The following is a 21,462-nucleotide window of genomic DNA, read 5'->3' as shown; positions in this document are numbered from 1 at the left end:
CCCCTCCTCCCGTCTCATCCCTCATTAATAAGTCTTCAATAAAGGCAAGTGTCACTTTAGTATTGTTTATTCTGCATGTCTCATTGTTTTCTGTGTAGGGAAATGTATATTTCATGTAAAAAATGATTTTGTCTGGAACGGATTAATTGGATTTCCATTATTTCTTATGGAGAAAATTAATTCGGATAACGACAGAATTGGTTAAAGACAAGCTCTCTGGAACGGATTAATGTCGTTAACTGAGGGTGCACTGTATTGGTGGAAGTGGCAAGAAAAGGTTCAAGTGTTTAAGTCTAGGAATCATGAAGAAAATTGAGATATTAGACAAGCTTAAGAGTGGCTCACGTGTGGTGGAAATAGTGAGGACCTATGGCCTTAATGAAGTGTCAGTTTGTACAATTAGAATGAATGAGATGAATACACGAGCTTGTGTAATGAATAACCCAGGCTGCCATCTCATGAAAAGAATGACATGTAGATCACAACAAGTAAATAAAACTGGAAACTTGTTACTTGAGTGGATTGAACAAAAAACAAAGAAAGGTGCACCACTGAATTCATCTTAATTAGGAAAAAGGCCTTACAATTGTTTAAAGCAGTGTGTGATAAAGAAGGAAGGCATGAAAAATAGTATATGTTTAGCACAGGCTAGTTTCATAAATTTAAGTTGTATAACAAGTTACATATATTAAGTTTTCTGGTGAAAGTGCTTCAACTGATCATACAGCAACAAGTAATTTCCCTGCTGAATTGTAGGAAATTATTTCTGAAGGTGGCTATGAGCCACATTAAGTGTTTAATGCTGATGAGACAAATGTTTTTGGAAGAAAATGCCAACAAGAATTTGTATCAGTTAGCAAGAGAAAAGTGCACCAGGCTTCAAGATAGCAAAGGATCACTTGACCTTGCTCCTTTGCAGTACTGCATCAGGTGATTTCAAGAGTAAGCCCATGGTTATTTACTGCTCTAAGAATCCTCGTGCTTTGAAAGGTATAGATAAAAACACCTTACCAGTAATTTGGGGGTCAAACCAGTCAGCATGGATGACAGAGGAAATATTTATTGACTGGTTTAAGCATCACTTTATCCCTGAAGTCAAGTTTTACCTGCACAGCAAGAACCTTGCATTCAAGGCTCTCTTCATTCTTGATAATTCCTATACTCATCCACAAGCTTTGCTGGATATGACCCCACATATAAAAGTTGTATTTTTACCTCCAAATACAACATCTTTAATACAACCACTTGATTGGGGAGTTATTCAGTCATCCAAGTGTAACTTCACAAAAAAGTTATGAAAAAACTAGTTGCATCAATGGATTCTGACTCCAACCTGGCAGTACCAAGTTTCTGGAATAAATTTAACATTGCAGATGCCATCAGCTGTGCATGGAATGAAGTGCCCCAATCAACATTAAATGTATGCTGGGGAAAGTTATGGCCTTCTGTAGTTAGTTCTTTCACTGGTTTTCCCTTGCTTGAGAGTCAGGTTCAGGAAATTGTTCAGCTGGCAAGGAGAGTACCAGGTGATGGTTTTGAAGATATGAATGAGCTCTTAGATGATGATGATAAAGACAGGAGTCTAGAGGAAATGTTGGCAGAGCTCAATGCACAGATACAAGGGAGCCACATAACAGAAGATGAAGAAGAACCTGAAGAAAAACAGTTAATGTTGCAGCAGTTATGTGAGCAGTTCCATGTTGCTGCTAAACTAGCAGACTTTTTCACTGAAGAGGACCCTTACAAATCTAGAAGCAGTGCTTTGAAACGGGGTCCAGACCAGCTGATGATGCCTTACCGTAAGCTGAATAATGTACTGCAGCGTAAAAGAGCCCAGAGATTCATTACAGAATTTATGCACACTCCAATACAACCATGGACTTTAGTACCAGAACCTCTACCATCCACTTCTGCTGACAACCAACAATCATCCACCTCAGCCCAGTAGGGCCAAACCATGCATCTCCACTGTCTTCACAATCACTGACATACACCAGCAACCACAATTTAAGGCAAGAAATACTATTAATTCTTTTACATATGTAGTCTTAAGCAATAAAAACATAATATATCACGACAATGAACTACAATTACATATTCACTTTTATTTTTGTAGGATCTGTTGATCTAAAAAAAAAAGTTGTTTGGTTTGTTGGGGGCTCCCAGGAACATAACCCTATTTTTCCCACAAGTTCTTCAGTTTAACTAACATGGTTTTTACCTAACATAGCATTTTTCAGGAATGTAACTACCATGTAATATAATGGTCTACTATATATTACATGTGGGTGGAGTAGGGTGGCCTGGCTGGCTACCATACATCCCACACCTGACTTCTTACAATAAATACTACTCATCACCTCTCACCCTACATTAAGACTACATATATTTTAAGGTAAGTAATGAGTGTACTGTGTGTGTATTTTATTTTTTATTGTTTTTAACCCCTTCAGGGTCCAAGGCCCAAATCTGAAGTGGTGCCCCAGTGTCCAAGAATTTAAAAAAAAAAATTTTTTTATTTTTTCATATGAAATGGTAGAGAATCTTTTTGTGAAGGTAATAAAACAAAAAGTACGAAATTTGATGGAAAATTCATGAAATTATGCTCTCACGAATTTTGATGTGTCAGCGATACTTATGAATTGGCAATTTTGCCGACTTTGACTCCCATTTTAGGCCAATTACATTATTCCAGTCAACCAAATTCTTAGCTATTTCACTAATATTACTAATATTCTATCGATTGAGCACAAGAAATCGCCAAGTCAACTGTTTCAACTACAAATTAAAGTGATCGGAAATTGTTAATTTGGCCAATTTAACACAAAGTTCAAAATATTCCAATTTCAAAATAGGGTCCAGAATAAACAATGTAGGTATTCCTGGAACTAAACTAACATTTCCTCTGTTCATTAGTTACGTTTTGAGGCTTTACAAATAAATTCCATTTTGATTTTTTATTCACATAATGAATTTTTATTCACACCAAAAAATAGAAGATTTACTGTTATGCAATACTGTAATAATTGTATAAATATCATCACTATATTTGTGAATGCATATTAGACCCACCAGCTGGCGTGTATTAGACGTGTGAGGTCGTTTGTTTACTCTTGAATATCGGCAAAAATTTAACATTTCTGCTACTTTGAGCTCAGTTTCAAGCCATTTCCAGTGCTAAAACCAATCAAAATCATCTCTATTTCTGTAATATGTCTTCCATTCTATCAAATGAGACCAAGAAATTGCAAATACAACTATAAAAAACATACGAAAAAACACTGCAAAGTCGCTGTTTTAATCAAAAAATCACGATTTCAGTTTTTTTTCTCTTATTATACACAGTGTGCTGCAGGATCTGTTTTATGTGGTGCACACATACCACATAGATGTATTCTCTCATATCTAGACCCAAATGTACCACTCACAGTTTATCAGAGTGAGCTGAGCTCATGACGTAGATCTACGGTTTGGACCCTGAACGTAAAGCCATAGATCTACGGGACGGACCCTGAAAGGGTTAATGCTTAGGTCTATCACAAGCTTAATATAGGTTAATGTAAACTTGTTATCTGGCATTTATATGTATTTATAAGTGGGAAAAAATGGCATTCTGCTTTCTGGCAATGTCCACTTTCTGGTGATAGCCTGGAACCTAACCTGCCATATAAGTGGGGTCGTACTGTATACCTGGAGAAAGTTCCGGGGATCAACGCCCCTGCGGCCTGGTCTGTGACCAGTTCTGTATATATTTTATAATTATTTTGTGTATTTTTTACTTCTTTGGTCTTGTAACTCTATAATATAACAATTATTTCAGCATGTATTGCTCATCAAAACATGGAAATTATTCACATTGTTTAACTTTACAGGGTTATCCTGGGCTAACCCTTTCAGGGTCCAAACCCCTGATCTGAAACTTGTCCACAGGGCCTAAGAATTTTGTTATTTTTTCTTATTTATTTTTTTTTATTATCACACTGGCCGATTTCCACCAAGGCAGGGTGGCCCGAAAAAGAAAAACTTTCACCATCATTCACTCCATCACTGTCTTGCCAGAAGGGTGCTTTACACTACAGTTTTTAAACTGCAACATTAACACCCCTCCTTCAGAGTGCAGGCACTGTACTTCCCATCTCCAGGACTCAAGTCCGGCCTGCCGGTTTCCCTGAACCCCTTCATAAATGTTACTTTGCTCACACTCCAACAGCACGTCAACTATTAAAAACCATTTGTCTCCATTCACTCCAATCAAACACGCTCACGCATGCCTGCTGGAAGTCCAAGCCCCTCGCACACAAAACCTCCTTTACCCCCTCCCTCCAACCTTTCCTAGGCCGACCCCTACCCCGCCTTCCTTCCACTACAGACTGATACACTCTTGAAGTCACTCTGTTTCGCTCCATTCTCTCTACATGTCCGAACCACCTCAACAACCCTTCCTCAGCCCTCTGGACAACAGTTTTGGTAATCCCGCACCTCCTCCTAACTTCCAAACTACAAATTCTCTGCATTATATTCACACCACACATTGCCCTCAGACATGACATCTCCACTGCCTCCAGCCTTCTCCTTGCTGCAACATTCATCACCCATGCTTCACACCCATATAAGAGCGTTGGTAAAACTATACTCTCATACATTCCCCTCTTTGCCTCCAAGGACAAAGTTCTTTGTCTCCACAGACTCCTAAGTGCACCACTCACCCTTTTCCCCTCATCAATTCTATGATTCACCTCATCTTTCATAGACCCATCCGCTGACACGTCCACTCCCAAATATCTGAATACATTCACCTCCTCCATACTCTCTCCCTCCAATCTGATATCCAATCTTTCATCACCTAATCTTTTTGTTATCCTCATAACCTTACTCTTTCCTGTATTCACTTTTAATTTTCTTCTTTTGCACACCCTACCAAATTCATCCACCAATCTCTGCAACTTCTCTTCAGAATCTCCCAAGAGCACAGTGTCATCAGCAAAGAGCAACTGTGACAACTCCCACTTTATGTGTGATTCTTTATCTTTTAACTCCACACCTCTTGCCAAGACCCTCGCATTTACTTCTCTTACAACCCCATCTATAAATATATTAAACAACCACAGTGACATCACACATCCTTCTCTAAGGCCTACTTTTACTGGGAAATAATTTCCCTCTTTCCTACATACTCTAACTTGAGCCTCACTATCCTCATAAAAACTCTTCACTGCTTTCAGTAACCTACCTCCTACACCATACACCTGCAACATCTGCCACATTGCCCCCCTATCCACCCTGTCATACGCCTTTTCCAAATCCAAAAATGCCACAAAGACCTCTTTAGCCTTATCTAAATACTGTTCACTTATATGTTTCACTGTAAACACCTGGTCCACGCACCCCCTACCTTTCCTAAAGCCTCCTTGTTCATCTGCTATCCTATTCTCCGTCTTACTCTTAATTCTTTCAATAATAACTCTACCATACACTTTACCAAGTATACTCAACAGACTTATCCCCCTATAATTTTTGAACTCTCTTTTGTCCCCTTTGCCTTTATACAAAGGAACTATGCATGCTCTCTGCCAATCCCTAGGTACCTTACCCTCTTCCATACATTTATTAAATAATTGCACCACCCACTCCAAAACTATATCCCCACCTGCTTTTAACATTTCTATCTTTATCCCATCAATCCCAGCTGCCTTACCCCCTTTCATTTTACCTACTGCCTCACGAACTTCCCCCACACTCACAACTGGCTCTTCCTCACTCCTACAAGATGTTATTCCTCCTTGCCCTATACACGAAATCACAGCTTCCCTATCTTCATCAACATTTAACAATTCCTCAAAATATTCCCTCCATCTTCCCAATACCTCTAACTCTCCATTTAATAACTCTCCTCTCCTATTTTTAACTGACAAATCCATTTGTTCTCTAGGCTTCCTTAACTTGTTAATCTCACTCCAAAACTTTTTCTTATTTTCAACAAAATTTGTTGATAACATTTCACCCACTCTCTCATTTGCTCTCTTTTTACATTTCTTAACCTCTCTCTTTTTCTCCATATACTCTTCCCTCCTTGCATCACTTCTACTTCGTAAAAACTTCTCATATGCTATCTTTTTCTCCCTTACTACTCTCTTTACATCATCATTCCACCAATCGCTCCTCTTCCCTCCCGCACCCACTTTCCTGTAACCACAAACTTCTGCTGAACACTCTAACACCACATTTTTAAACCTACCCCATACCTCTTCGACCTCATTTCCTATGCTCTCATTAGCCCATCTATCCTCCAATAGCTGTTTATATCTTACCCTAACTGCCTCCTCTTTTAGTTTATAAACCTTCACCTCTCTCTTCCCTGATGCTTCTATTCTCCTTGTATCCCATCTACCTTTTACTCTCAGTGTAGCTACAACTAGAAAGTGATCTGATATATCTGTGGCCCCTCTATAAACATGTACATCCTGAAGTCTACTCAACAGTCTTTTATCTACCAATACATAATCCAACAAACTACTGTCATTTCACCCTACATCATATCTTGTATACTTATTTATCCTCTTTTTCTTAAAATATGTATTACCTATAACTTTCTATACAAAGTTCAATCAAAGGGCTCCCATTATCATTTACACCTGGCACCCCAAACTTACCTACCACACCCTCTCTAAAAGTTTCTCCTACTTTAGCATTCAGATCCCCTACCACAATGACTCTCTCACTTGGTTCAAAGGCTCCTATACATTCACTTAACATCTCCCAAAATCTCTCTCTCTCCTCTACATTCCTCTCTTCTCCAGGTGCATACACGCTTATTATGACCCACTTTTCGCATCCAACCTTTACTTTAATCCACATAATTCTTGAATTTACACATTCATATTCTCTTTTCTCCTTCCATAACTGATCCTTCAACATTACTGCTACCCCTTCCTTTGCTCTAACTCTCTCAGATACTCCAGATTTAATCCCATTTATTTCCCCCCACCGAAACTCCCCTACCCCCTTCAGCTTTGTTTCGCTTAGGGCCAGGACATCCAACTTCTTTTCATTCATAACATCAGCAATCATCTGTTACTTGTCATCCGCACTACATCCACGCACATTCAAGCATCCCAGTTTTATAAAGTTTTTCTTCTTCTCTTTTTTAGTAAATGTCTATAGGAGAAGGGGTTACTAGCCCATTGCTCCCGGCATTTTAGTCGCCTCATACAACACGCATGGCTTACGGAGGAAAGATTCTTTTCCACTTCCCCATGGACAATAGAAGAAATAAGGAAGAACAAGAGCTATTTAGAAAAAGGGAGAAAAACCTAGATGTATGTATATATATATATATGCATGTGCGTGTCTGTGAAGTGTGACCAAAGTGTAAGTAGGAGTAGCAAGATATCCCTGTTATCTAGCGTGTTTATGAGACAGAAAAAGAAATAAGTAATAAATATAATAATATTGGCATCATCATTAAATCATTTAGGGTTTAATGGGCACGTGAGTTTCCCTGTCTCTTAAGACAGGAGAACTCAAGTGTCCCATAATGGAACAATTACAAAATTTAATTAATAACCAGTCTCAAGATATCATAGCCAAAAAAGTGTATACAGTACCATCTTCACACCTTTTTCTGAAGGCAATAAAACAAAGTACAAAATTTGATGGAAAATTGATGAAATTACACTATCGCCAATTTTGCTGTATCAGCAATATTTACGCAGCGGCGATTTTGCCCACTTTGAGTCCTGTTTTACACCAATTACTGCTCCAGTCAACCAAATTATTATCTGTTTTGCACGTATGCCTTTCATTTTATCGACTGAGGAGAAGAAAGTGCCCAATCAACTATTTCAACTAACCAATAAAGTGATCAGAAATTGGTAATTTGACCAATTTCACATAAATTTAAAAATATTCCAATTTCAAAATAGGGTCCAGAATAAATAATGGTGGCATTGCTGGCACTAAAATAACATTTCCTCTGTTCATTAGTTATATTTCCAGGCTTTACACATTTTGATTGTTTATTCACATAAAGAATTTTTATTCACACCAAAAAATAAAAGATTTACTGTTATGAAATATTGTATTTTTTTTTTTTTTAATTATTGTATAAATAGTATCAGTGCATTCCTGAACTCATATCAGACCCATCAGCTGATGTGTACTGGATGCATGATGTGATTTGTTTACCCCTTGAACATTGGCAAAAATCAAACATATTTGCTACTTTGGGCTCAATTTCAAGCTATTTTTCAGTCCTAAAACCAATCAAAATTATCTCTATTTCTGTAACACGACTTCCATCCTATCAAACTAGACCAAAAAACCGTGATTACAACCATAAAAACCATAGGAAAATACACAGCAAAATCGCTGTTTTAAACTAAAAACACGGTGGCAGTTTCTTCCTCATTATGCAGTGCAGGCTGCAGGATTTTTTAATATGGTGCACACTTATCACACAGACCCATTCTCTCATATTTAGGCCCATATTTGCTGCTCATAGCTTATCTGAGTGAGCTGAGCTCATGGCGTAGAACTACGGCACTGATCCAAAGTTCAAAACCATAGATTAACAGCACAGACCCTGAAGTAGTTAAATATACCTAATGTGCTTTGTAGCTAAATTTCACAGCTAGTATTATAAAATTATAATAAATCTGGACTGAGTAAGTCATCTTTGAGCCACTTGCACACTCTGTTGGTTAGTAGGGAAACTGGTGATGGAACAGCAGCTCCTGGTTCCTTCGTTTACATTAGGTAGTGAGGCATACTAGTACGTAGGACATGCAGTCATCACCTGAGTAGCTAGTCAGGATACACTGTATGCACCCTGCTGGCCTTAGGTTTTTTAAATGTATGAACAGATGGAAGACCCAAAAAGTTGCCCTGAGGTAAAAAATATTGGCAAGTGGCAGATTTGTGGGTACGAAAAATGGTGCGTACTAGTTCGACAGACACAGTTAAAGGGTTAATGAGGGGAAGAATTAAACCTGTTGGGGTCATATAACACCTGAGTAATATTAGGGAAGCATTCAGGTTTAATCCAAAGAGAATGAAAGTCCAGTTCCTTGAAACAAGAGCCCCTCACCTGAAACAAGGAGACAAGGACAGGAAGCCCTGAACCGGCTCATTTAGATTTTTTAGTATGGAAAAGTTCATACCCATGTGGTTACCCACAGAAACCCACTGGTGCCCTTCATGACCTCTCAATTAAAGAAGCTAAAAATCAATCCATACACACATAATTTCCTCTATTCTGTTTATTTCAATATACAGTACACTATTGTATAAACATTTAAAAATATACCAGAAATGTTATAAATGGTGCAAAGGTGACATTAGAACAATATCAAAGATGGCTGACACAAACCCAGTACCATTAGAGTATGCTCCTCACTTAGCGACGAATTCGTTTAATGATGTGGTCTTAGGAACGGAACTCGTTGTTAAGTGAGGAGAGGCTGTAGTCCATTTGACAGAAGGTATATAGGCCAAGGCTATTTCTACTACTGCATACACCCTGAATTAGCACTGCTCTTCAAATTTCTATTAACTCCAACTGAAAACAGCTTCAAACTGCTCTCAAAAATTATTTTCTATACTATAATAAAAAATGTTAAGAACCATTTTGTGGAGCTGTAAGTGTGTTACTGTACACTGAACGGTAGCGAGTTACAACTAATGGACAGCAGATTGAGACTCTACCATTCATGGCCTCAAGCGATCCATGTAAATTTAGCACTTCACATAAAATAAAAAAATTACTACTGGGAATATTTGCATGAAAGAAAAAGCACATACCATCATCAGTAAAAAGACTGAGCTTCAGGCCCTTTGTTTTTCCCATATCTCGGAGAACCAAGAGTGATTCTAGGTGTATAAGGTTGTGAATGCAGGAGGGTGGCAAAGGTGGTGCTCTTGTATCATTTGGGTTGTTTCCACTATATATGAGCATCTTAGACACCACTGGGGATGCTCCACTGGGAAACTGCAGTGAACCTAGGCCCTTGTTTAGGCACGGCTAAGAGAAAAAATAATAAAAGACAAGCTGAGTTATTTAGCTAATAGATTTAGAAAATACATATTTAAACTGATTAATGCAAAGGCAGGGAAATGATCAGGAGGATTAGCTGTAGTAAAAAGGAGGAGTCAGAGGAGGAACACAGTAACAGGAGAACCTGGAGAAGGAACAGCAAGAGAATATGGAAGAAAAGGAGAAATATGAGGGAAAGAAACAGAAATGGAAACAGCAGCAAGTGCGAGGAGCAGAAGGGAAAGGAACAGAAATAGGAGCAGGAGGGAAAGAACAGGAGGGGCAGGAAAGGGGAAAGGAGGATGGGGAGAGGGAGGAGAGAGAGGACTAAGAGGAAAGGTCAGGAAGAACGGGATGAGGAGGAGTATAAAAGAGGGAGTAACATGAGCAAGAGGGCAAAGAGCAGGAGCAACTGGAAGGAAAAGAGCAGCAGGGTCAGTAGCAAGAGGAGATGCAACAGCTACAGCAGCAAGAATATTAATAAATTTGAAATACATAAACATTAATTAACAAACTTATTACCATATTATCATTTGTATATCTCCATTACAAACTAAATATAGTAATGAATTATAAATGTAAATCAATCTAATAAAATCAAAACCTGTTCAGTTCTCACTATTATTTGAGGACACACCAGCAAATGATGCATTTATTAGGAATACAGATACTATTGTAATCATTTATGGATAAGCTTTTATTTTTTCACTTCTTAAGTACTTGCCTGGTATTTCTGATCTACGGAGAAGAAGAAAGAGAGCCCTGGAAAGTTGATTGCAAGAATCTGGCGCTCCCAGTCATAAATGCCAGGATGGGTGGCCCCAAATGAATGGTCAATTTGTTCAATGCTTGGGACAACTTCCGGTGAATTAAAAGGAATCCCACTGCAAGGAAAATTGAAACAACATTTTAACATTAAAAACATTAAATTGGTGTTTACCTTAAATAATGAAATATAACTGTCAAGAAACATTTGAAAAAATGTATGTATATACTGTAATGTATGGATATACTGTATAGAATGAGTGTGAATTTGTGTGCATGAATGTGTGTGTGTTTTCACGCATGCATGCAGTGACTAATACAAAGCACCAATCTGTTCGGACATCAAACATACACACATATAAGGATGACTCACCAGTATTTTAGTTTCACTGCCTTCATATTAAACACTTCAATAATCTTGAGTCTTTGACACACAGGATCAAAGTACAACTGAATGCCATCATTAGAGAGGTTCAAGATGAGGTCAGTCTCCAGCAAGGTCTGCAAGAGTTGCATAGCATTTACAGCCACATAATGTTAAGAACTTTTGTTTTCTATGGCCAGACAATATTTTGAAGCAACAAAGTCTGTTAAATTGAGAATTGCTAGTTATTCTTGTTTTGCTATGCAGATTCATTTCGGATTTAACAGACAAAGACTGTTAAATCCAGATTTATCCATTACTATTGTGGTTAGCTGGGTAAATTCATTTTCAAATTTAATGAACTCAGTTTAATATAAAAATTGGCCATTACTGCTATGATCAAAGAAAAATATTCTATTAATTCAGATTCAACAGAAATTGCTATAACAGATACCCTTCCCCCCCTCCATTAGTCCATTAACCCTTTGACTGTTTTGGTCATATATATACATGTACATCTTACGAGCCAGTGTTTCTGACGTATTTATACTCCAAAATTCTAGGGGCCTCAAATCAAGCGGGAGAGAATGGGTCTGTATGGTCAGTGTGTGCAGTATAAAAAAAAATCCTGCAGGATGTAGTGCATAATAAGAAAAAAGACTCCGGCCGTGTTTCTGGATTAAAATGCTGACTTCAAGGTGGATTTTCGTATAGTATTTATTGTCGTATTCTCATTTTCTTGGTCTCATTTGATAGAATAGAAGACATATTACAGAAATAGAAATGATTCTGATTGGTTTCAAGATGGAAAGGACCTTGAAATTGAGCTCAAAGTAGAGGAAATGTTCGATTTTTGCCAATGTTCAAAAGTAAACAAATGTAAACATTGTCCAGTAAGTGTCCAATTAGCAGTCAAAAATGGGTTGACATTATTTATACAATTATTGTATTACAATAATGCAGTAGTCTGCATAACAGTAAATCTTTTATTTTTTGTGTGAATAAAAATTCAAATAGAAAGCAAGAGTAATATAAGAGGGGCCTGGAGACGTGACTGATGAACAGAGAAAATGTTATTTTAGTGCAGGAATGTCTGCATTGTTCATTCTGGACCCTTTTTTGAAACTGGCATCTTTTTTAACTTGCGTGAAATTGGCCAAATTGCCAATTTCTGACCACTTTATTGGGTAGTTGAAATCGGTAAATGAGTGGTTTCTTGTACTCAATCAATAGAGCAAATAGAGTTCTAAAGAAATAGCTATGAGTTTGGTCGACTGGAACAAAGGAATTGGCCAAAAATAGGACTCAAAGTGGGCAAAATCGCCGATGCGTAAATATCACTGAGATTGCTAAATTCACAAGAGCAAAATTCCATAAGGTTTCAATCAAATTTCGTACTTTTGGTGTCATTACCATCGGGAAAAGATTCTCTATCATTTCATAAGAAAAAATAATTTTTTTTTTTAAATTCTTCAACACTGAGAGCAAGTTTGTGAGCAGGGGTCTTGACAGTCAAAAGGTTAAATCGAGGGTTCACTGTACGTATTAGCAAACTGAACAAAGATGGCTAGGGATCAGCCTAAGATTTATAATATGTCTGTTTTCTTCTGGAGTGAATGATAATCATCCTAATTTAGACACCATACACCTTAATGGAACCAGATGAACATTTATTTGCACAAACAGCTTTTATATGAAGTTCATTTGAGTGGTTTATTAGTACTTTACAACAGTGATCCCAAATACAATAGACTGGTTTTCCAATAATCTGTACCCTTTACAGTCTCAGACAATAATAACAACACTCAGCAAATCTGAACTGATACTACTTTAAATTACAATAGATAGATTAATTAGTTATAGGCTAATCAACAAAGAAAGTACCTCCAAGATTTTTTCATGAAATACAATAGCATATGGAAAATATGGGAAGCACAGTATAACTTCCTAACAAACACTTCATAAAATTGCCCTGGTACTACTCACGGTGTCGCTGTAGAGGACCTGCACACCACGAATAGTGCCAACCTGATGTTGTATTATGGCCACTGCCTGGCTGAAGTGCATTCCTGCCAAATGGAAAAAAGAAATATAAAATATACTGCAGAGAATAACATACATGATATTACAAACATATTATTGTAGTAAATAAATAAAGAAATACAGTGGACCCTCAGTTTTTGTGATTAATCCGTTCCAGAGAGTCTGACGAAATGGGAAATTAACGAAAACTGAAACCATTTTCCCCATAAGAAATAATGTAAATCCAATTAATCCGTTTCAGACACCCAGAAGTATTAACAAAAATTTTTTTCTTTTAGCTTATAGATTTACATGCAGAAAAGAATGACAAATAAATATAAAGCACTAATAAAATGTATAAATGAACATTTAATATCACACTTACCTTCACTGAAGACTCTTGTTGGTGAATGGCAGACGAGGAGGGGAGGAGGAGGCAAGTTTATTGTTGGAGACAGGACAATATGCTTCAATATGACACTAACATCAACTCTATGGCTTATTTATCTATCACAATTCATCTATACTCTAGAATGAATAAAATATGTCATTACGTATGTCACAAGTGGTGTTGTGTTGTTGTTGTTGTTGTTGTTGTTGGGTGTATAAGGGCCAGTGAGAGCAGAAGTTGTACACAGTGGTGGTGAAGGCGGCAGCAGAGTTGGTGGTGTTGTCAGTAGCCCTATATACACCTACCATCCGACTTACGACCGAGTTCGGTTCCAAGAAACCGGTCGTAAGTCGAAATGGTCGTAAGTCGAACTTTACTACTGAATATCAACAAGACTTTTTGTAATGACTTTATTTTATTGTTTTATTTTGGTATTTCATGTTTTACTTTACTTTTTATGTTGTTAGTACTGTATTTTATACTGTAAGGTTTAGGATAAACACTGTGTACAACACAAATAGTTATTTATTTCCCAGAAATTTGGCATAAAAAACACGGTCGTAAGTCGAGTGGTCCTAAGTCGAGCAGGTCGTAAGTCGGATGGTAGGTGTACTTCCAACAACATTAGAGGAGTTAGGTTCGTGCTGTACTTTTTCTAATCGCTTAACTTACTTGCTACACTGTTAATGCTACACTTTATCGCTGGCTGGCACTATAGCCTTTATTGACTTATGATGCTTTAGTATCATACATATCGTAGAATCGCTGAAGAAGGCACAGTCTTCACTCTCTCTTCCTCCTCCACTTTGGTACTTTGCTATGATTTCTTTCATTAATTCTTTCATGTTCCTCACTTTCTTTACCAAAGGACTGGCACTAGATTTCTTTGGGCCTATGGTGGCTTATTTAGCAGTCACACATAATAAACAAGTGCCAAAATCAATGGATTATTACAAAATCTTTCCTATGACCTCCCAGGATAATGTTCACTCACCGACAAGCAATGCGACATTGGCCTCAGGTTTTGTGTGCACAGAGCACAGAGACAGCGTTATTAACCACTTGGATCAATGGTATAAGAATTACGAGCCCATTGGCAGACAACAATTCAATGATGATTTAATTGCCACTATTGAGACTGTCCTCACAGATCAAGTGGGCAGGAAAAGAAAACATAGACCTTCCACTATAACTGACAATAAAAACCAATGTAAATACTATAATGATCCACAGCTACGCAATCTAACACATGCAGCTAGGAGGATTGGTAAAGCATACCGTGAATGTAGAAATCCAGACCTGCTCAGAACGTTCCAAGCTGCACTAACAAATGCAAGGAAGAGAAAGCAAGAACTTAGGCAACAGGAATGGGAACAATTTGTTAGTGGATTAAATAGGTCCACCCCTTTAAGTCTGACTTGGAAAGGTATAAATAAAATACCAAGGAAAAAGACTGGCAATGTTGCTCATCCCTTTCCTCTCGGAAAAGCAAATGACCTCATAAATGACTGGTCCAAAACATCCAGGCATGAAAATCTTCCATCTCATATTAAAACAAATTTAGAGTGCTTCTGAAGAATTGTTGAAACTGATTAATTTTATGAGCCAAAATACTGATGAGAGTGACTACCTCTTCACCGAGTATGAATTAGATAATGCATTAACTAAAGGTCGATCAACTGCTCCTGGAGAGGATGGTATAACCTATGATATTCTCAGAACTCTAAGACAAGTGCCTGATAACCCTTTGTTGGCACTGTATATTCTCCGTTACAATGAGGGCATTCTTCATACTTCCTGGACCAATAGTCTCACTGTGCCTATCCCTAAGCCCCAACAGCCTGATACATTTAGACCAATCTCCTTAACTAGTTGTCTTTGTGAAACTTTTGAAAGAATGATACTTAACAGACTGTACTACAGAATCAGACACCAACTTTGCCCCTACCTCTATGGGTTCATGAAAGGTAAAAGTGTGCAGAACTGTATTTCCACCTTTCTCACTGCACACACCTCTACTAGTTTTACCACATTTCTTGATCTAAAATCTGCATTTGATATTGTGAACAGAACCATTATACCCAATGAACTAGCCAAAATGAATATTGGTAGTAGCTTACTCTGTTGGATAATAGGATACCTGTCAAATAGAGTATCCTCTGTCCTCTACCAAGGCTTTAGAAGTGAGTCTAAAGAAATGTCCCTAGGTACTCCGCAGGGAGGAGTTCTCAATCCCATGCTATTTAATATTCTGATTAATGCTCTCCTAAATGCTCTACCTGCCTCACCTAAACATATAGCTATAAGCTATGCTGATCACATCATGATCCACACAACAGGGCATAAGAAGATGAGCACCATTCTTAATGAAATTCAAGCAATTTGTAATCGACTAGGCCTCATAATATCTTCCTCTAAAATCAAAGATATTAACAAGTAAACGACATCCCCCCCACATCTATTTGCAATGTGAAAACATTAGCTACATTAAAACTTACAGATATCTTGGTGTAGATGTACCCTTTAACAAATCCACTATACCACAACTAAATAAGAAGTGCAAAGATAGGCTAAATGCTCTCAATGCTGTTGCTGGCTACAACCCCAACTATGGTGCTATGTGAGAATCATGAGAATGATGTACATAGCCTATGTTAGGTCCTTAATTGATTATGCTGCTCCCATGTTGATATTAGCTAGAGAAAGTTCTCTCTGACCCATGGAGTTAATGCAAGATGAAGCTCTCAGAATTTTTCTTGGTTGTCCCAAATCTACAAAGGTTCTTAATATGAGGAAGGAGCTTGGTATTTCTAGTATCAGTGATAGGATTGCTGAGATTAACACAGTACTCGGATTTGGATTTGTTAAGAAATGAACCAGACACTGTCACAATGAACCTTACTAACTGTCTAAAAGTAAATACACACAGATCTAAATGGATTGTGAAAACGTGCAATTGCATTAAGTTTTATAACCTGCAGGAACTGTATCACTGTGGACAACAAGAGCATTTCACCCCTCCATGGAAGATGTGCTCATTTAATATCACATACCTGCAAATGCCTCCCAAGAAGGTCATTGCTAGTAATCCCTTCCTTAAATCACTTGTTAAAGCAATTGCTCAAGAAGAAATTTCTCACCTAGCTGGTAGTAATAAGTTATCACAAGTAATATACACTGATGGATCTAAACAGGAGTCTTCTGGCAGGGCTGCATCTGCTCTTGTTGCCACCTCCCTAGTTAATAAGGATAATAAACTTGTTGAACTAGGCATAAGAATTAACAACTGGGCATCTACATTGCAAACTGAACTGTTTGCAATCCTAATGGCACTAAAGCTAACTTATGACACTGAGCTTGACTCTATCATCATTACTGATTCTATGTCATCACTGAGTGCTCTTAACCCTTTCAGAGTTTCGGCCGTACTAATACGGCTTACGCACCAGCGTCCTTGATGTTCTAGTACTCATAAATTCTAGCGCCTTCAAATCTAGTGAAAGAAAGCTGGTAGGCCTACATATGAAAGAATGGGTCTATGTGGTCAGTGTGAGCAGTATAAAAAAAATCCTGCAGTACACAGTGCGAAGAGAAAAAAAAACTATGACCGTGTTTTTGGATTAAAACAGCGACTTTGCACTGTATTTTCGTATGGTATTTATTGTTGTATGTAATCTAGTTTTCCTGGTCTCATTGTATAGAATGGAAGACATATTACAGAAATTGAGATGATTTTGACTGGTTTTACAATGAAAAGTGCCTTGAAATTGAGCTCAAAGTAGCAGAAATGTTCGATTTTTACCAAAGTTCAAAAGTAAACAAATCATGCTAAGCGTCCAATACATGTCAACTGGTGAGTCTAATATTCTTTCACAAGTGCGCCGATATTCTTTATACCATTTCTATACTAATGCAGTAGTCTGCATAACAGTAAATCTTCTATTTTTTGTGAGAATAAAAATTCAAAATGGAAAGCAAAAGAATGTAAGAGGGGCATGGAGACGTGACTAATGAAAAGAGGAAATGTTATTTTAGTGCCAGGAATGTCTTTCTTGTTTATTCTGAACCCTATTTGGAAATTGGCATCTTTTGAAATTTGTGTGAAATTGACAAAATTGCTAAATTCTGACCACTGTATTGGGTAGCTGAAATCGGTAAATTGGTGGTTTCTTGTACTCATTCGATAGAAAAAATGGAGTTCTAGCGAAATAGTTATGATTTTTGTCGACTAGTACATTGGAATTGGCCGAAAATAGGGCTCAAAGTGGGCAAAATCGCCGATGCATAAACATCATCGAGACCGCTAACTTCACGAGAACATAATTCCGTAAGTTTTCCATCAAATTTCATACTTTTGGTGTCATTATGATTGGGAAAAGATTCTCTATATTTTCATAAGATTTTTTTTTTTTTTTTTTTCTTTTTTTTTTTTTTTTTGAAATTTGGGGGACCCTGAGAACAAGTCCCTGAGAGGGCCTGTGAATCCTGAAAGGGTTAACTCATATAATGACTCAAACAACATGCTCACTGGAGAAGCCAGGTATAGATACTCAAATATCAGAGACAAAGGAATTAATGTACAATTGCTATGGATCCCATCACACACTGGATTACTCCTTCATGATAAAGTTGATATGTTAGCCAAGAAGAGTACCCAGAAGGAGAATGTAGAATATAACTTTGGTATATCTGTGTCTAGCATTAGGAATAATATTAGGAGAGAAGTAAATAATGAAAATGATTGTTATAGGAATGCAGTTAGAAGAAGCCTGAGTAGATCTATAACCCACTATGATAACATGAACATAGGTATGTTTATGGAGCAACTTGCAATGTGAACAGACTGACTGATGTTGTAGTGGCCAGGCTTAGGCTTGGTTACAAGTACTTCTGGCAGTTTGGGAGACACATAGATGATGATCAAACTAAATGTAAATTATGTGATCAGGCATATGGTCACTGTCTTGAACATTATGTGCTTAATTGTCCCCTTATTGAGGAATACAGAGATAGACAGTATAATAACCTATGTGACATGTCAAGATATCTTATTAATGAAAATAAGATACTAGATATACTAAGCAAATTTCCTAAATTTACTTGTAACAGATAAGTGAACTATAGATATGCAGATATAAATCCATATGTATTCCTGTTAACCCTTTGGGGCCTAGTTCCTAGGCATTTTGTGTATCCATATGCTCTTGCGCTACTGTCCACAGGATGGATATGGGGTGCACAATAAACTAGCCACTTGGGTGGCAAAATCTAAAGATAGTAGTAAGCTCTGCCTCATGAACCTAATTAAATTTCATGAGGGGTCAATCGAAACCAGGCAGGGCAGAGAAATGGAGGCAAACTGCTATGTCTTTGACACTGCATCGCAAGAGAAAAATAATTAGGCTCTCACCAACTGGTAAAACATGACTGAAGAAGATGGCAACATAGTGAAATTTCACTGGGTGACAATGAAGAATTAATGACTGGCACAAATGTCTTACTGTAATAACATTGTTGGCCATGGAAACCTGTAAGTCTACATAATGGGAATAAAATTTTCCTCTAAAAAGGAAATACTATGGGATTAAGAACTATTAAGAAGCACATAAAAAAGTAAATGTAGGTGCACACTAGGAATGGGAAAATACCAACAATGATACTCAATTTTTGGGTGATATCAATATCATGAAAGTCAGCCGATACCCATCGATACTGGTACCAATACCAATACTGACACCATCACAACTGGCCAACATCCATTGATACTGATACCCAGGTTTAGGCCAATACCAAACTGACAGCAGTATCATCAAAACTGGGCAATAACTACTGAGACCAATACTATGGCACACCCCTAGTGTATACTGTAGGAGTCTGCTAGATTTACCTGTCATCTTATGTGTTCATGAGACAGAAGTACAAAATATTTAACTACGATGGTTGCTGTCTCAATGTTGTGTATTTTCACAGTACAATACTCAAAAAGGGAACAGTATCTAAAGCCTAAGACTGCAACAAGAAGTGGTAGCTTATGCAAATATTGCAGCAATGCCAATGCACATACACACAAAATTAATTAAGTATTTTAGGCTAGTATAGGTTATTTGTAAGTAGGAAGGTAAAGTATGGGATTTTGATGTACGCATTATAACCCATCACTCTGACCTACAATTATCAGGTAATACCAGACAGTACCTCTACAACTCTACGACTGAAGGTCAACACTTGTGGAACTCTTACTGCACATATGTCATAGCACTAAATTCAAGTCAATAACTACATTGCTACATTCAATATAACTACAGATGTGTAGGAATTTTGGCTAGGTTCTCAGAAAAAATAAACTTAGGTTAAGTGCTATCCTTAGTTAAGTTAGGTGCTAATCTGTGTTAGGTTAGGTTAGGTACCAACCTCAGTAAGGCTAAGTAGGTACTAGCCCAAGTTAGGTTAGGCAATAATGCAAGTGAAGCTAGACATTAACCAAAGTTAAATTAAGTACTAACCTAAGACAGCATTATTTCCACAATGCACTGAATACAGAAGGGAGTACTTTTATTTTCCTTACTCTGCCACAGAAATTAAAATATGATCTAATATAAATAGACAGACAAAAAGACTAACAGGTAGATATATAGATAGGTTGATAAGGGTAATAAGTCACTTTGACTTTTTGGGTTATCTAGGTAATTTACACTACATATGATAATTGTAGTTATGTGTACCTGTGCCTAAAAACTATTAATAACTTACTTAGCTATTATTATGCTTAAAGGCAAGAGCTAAACCTGCAGTGGTCATACAGCACCTGGGGAAAAGGACATCCAATTCCTTGGATAAAGAGCCCTCATGAGCATCAAGGAAACTCCCTTGAAGGGAGCCATGTATAGATAGTATGTTTACCAAATGAAGAAAATTAAATTAGTTTCACCAGTCTTTTGTAACTGTATAAAATAAAGACATTTATCTCCAAGTATACACGACAATAAAAAAATATATCCTTCATCGCTTTAATAATTTTAAGTGTGGCAAATCTCAAGTCAGACTGGTAAAATAAAATAGTAATAGTATATCCCAAGAGTACATACATATTTGACTAGTAAATCAATTTCATTGGGAAGTCAGTTAATTGTTGTTTCGGTTATTAATACGTGGCAACAACCACTAAATCTTCTTCCTATATATTTCTGTTTACTCTAAAATAAAAGGTTATGTCCATTTTTCCATCTTCACATAAATTCCATGATGTAAACAATGAACACGATGATGGTGATCTCAATCACCTCTACTTACCTAAAACAAATTCCCATTTTTCCGAGCTCAGTGATTGTTCTGGATAAACCTCAAGCTCCAACATACTGTACACCTCACTCAGCCTCCGTTACAATGTTTGAAGCGTCTTCATTACAGTTAAAGTGTCCTTCTCATGATTTACGTATCAGAACTTTTGTGCGTCCTTTATTCTGGCGTTCCTCATCTCTTCTCAATTTAACAACATAAAGAAACTAAAACAAATACGACTTCAGCGCTAATTTATTATTTATAGGGGACCCTGAATAGACAATAACATATTTAGAAACTCTATACATTATACACTTGTTTCTTAAGAGTTTCTAAAGCGTTTCAGATCCACTTAGTGATAACAGGGAGTCAATACAGAGTATTTTGGTGTTAAAGTTTTACACGTCTATAGTCTAACAGCTGATCAGGCGCATGCGCAAACATGATCAGACTTTCAAGGTGTTTTGACATTATTTTTTTTCTGTCATATCTATCTTGAAAGGAAATGCCTTTAAATGCGCATTATATTAAGCAGTTTTCTCGTCTATAAGATAAGAGCTTATGTAAAGATGAGCAATAGGTGGTTAAATATATGTACTTTTCCCCGAGATG

The 21,462-nt window shown here is 37.2% G+C and overlaps 1 protein-coding gene across 4 annotated transcripts in view; it reads right to left on the bottom strand.

The window, feature by feature from the left end:
* The window catches only part of LOC128699320 (PHAF1 protein CG7083), a 54,177-nt gene extending 33,007 nt beyond the window's left edge, over window positions 1-21,170 (bottom strand). For 2 of the 4 annotated variants that reach the window (XM_053791933.2, XM_053791935.2), the window contains exons 1-5: window positions 20,863-21,122; window positions 13,146-13,228; window positions 11,169-11,296; window positions 10,755-10,914; window positions 9,799-10,018 (exon numbers count right to left, since the gene is read on the bottom strand). In XM_053791933.2, coding sequence (XP_053647908.1) covers window positions 9,799-10,018; window positions 10,755-10,914; window positions 11,169-11,296; window positions 13,146-13,228; window positions 20,863-20,926 — 655 coding nt within the window. In that variant the 5' untranslated portion in view covers window positions 20,927-21,122. Of the gene's footprint in view, window positions 1-9,798; window positions 10,019-10,754; window positions 10,915-11,168; window positions 11,297-13,145; window positions 13,229-20,862 lie in introns of all 4 variants that reach the window. The other 2 variants (XM_053791934.2, XM_070098251.1) reach the window with 2 other exon arrangements.
* Window positions 21,171-21,462: the final 292 nt, after the last annotated feature.

The sequence above is a fragment of the Cherax quadricarinatus genome, chromosome 61, assembly GCF_038502225.1.
Source record: "Cherax quadricarinatus isolate ZL_2023a chromosome 61, ASM3850222v1, whole genome shotgun sequence".
In the NCBI taxonomy this organism is placed as follows: Eukaryota; Metazoa; Arthropoda; class Malacostraca; order Decapoda; family Parastacidae; genus Cherax; species Cherax quadricarinatus.
The sequence above is the reverse complement of the archived record's forward strand: the minus strand, read 5'-3'. Positions and strand labels throughout refer to the sequence as shown.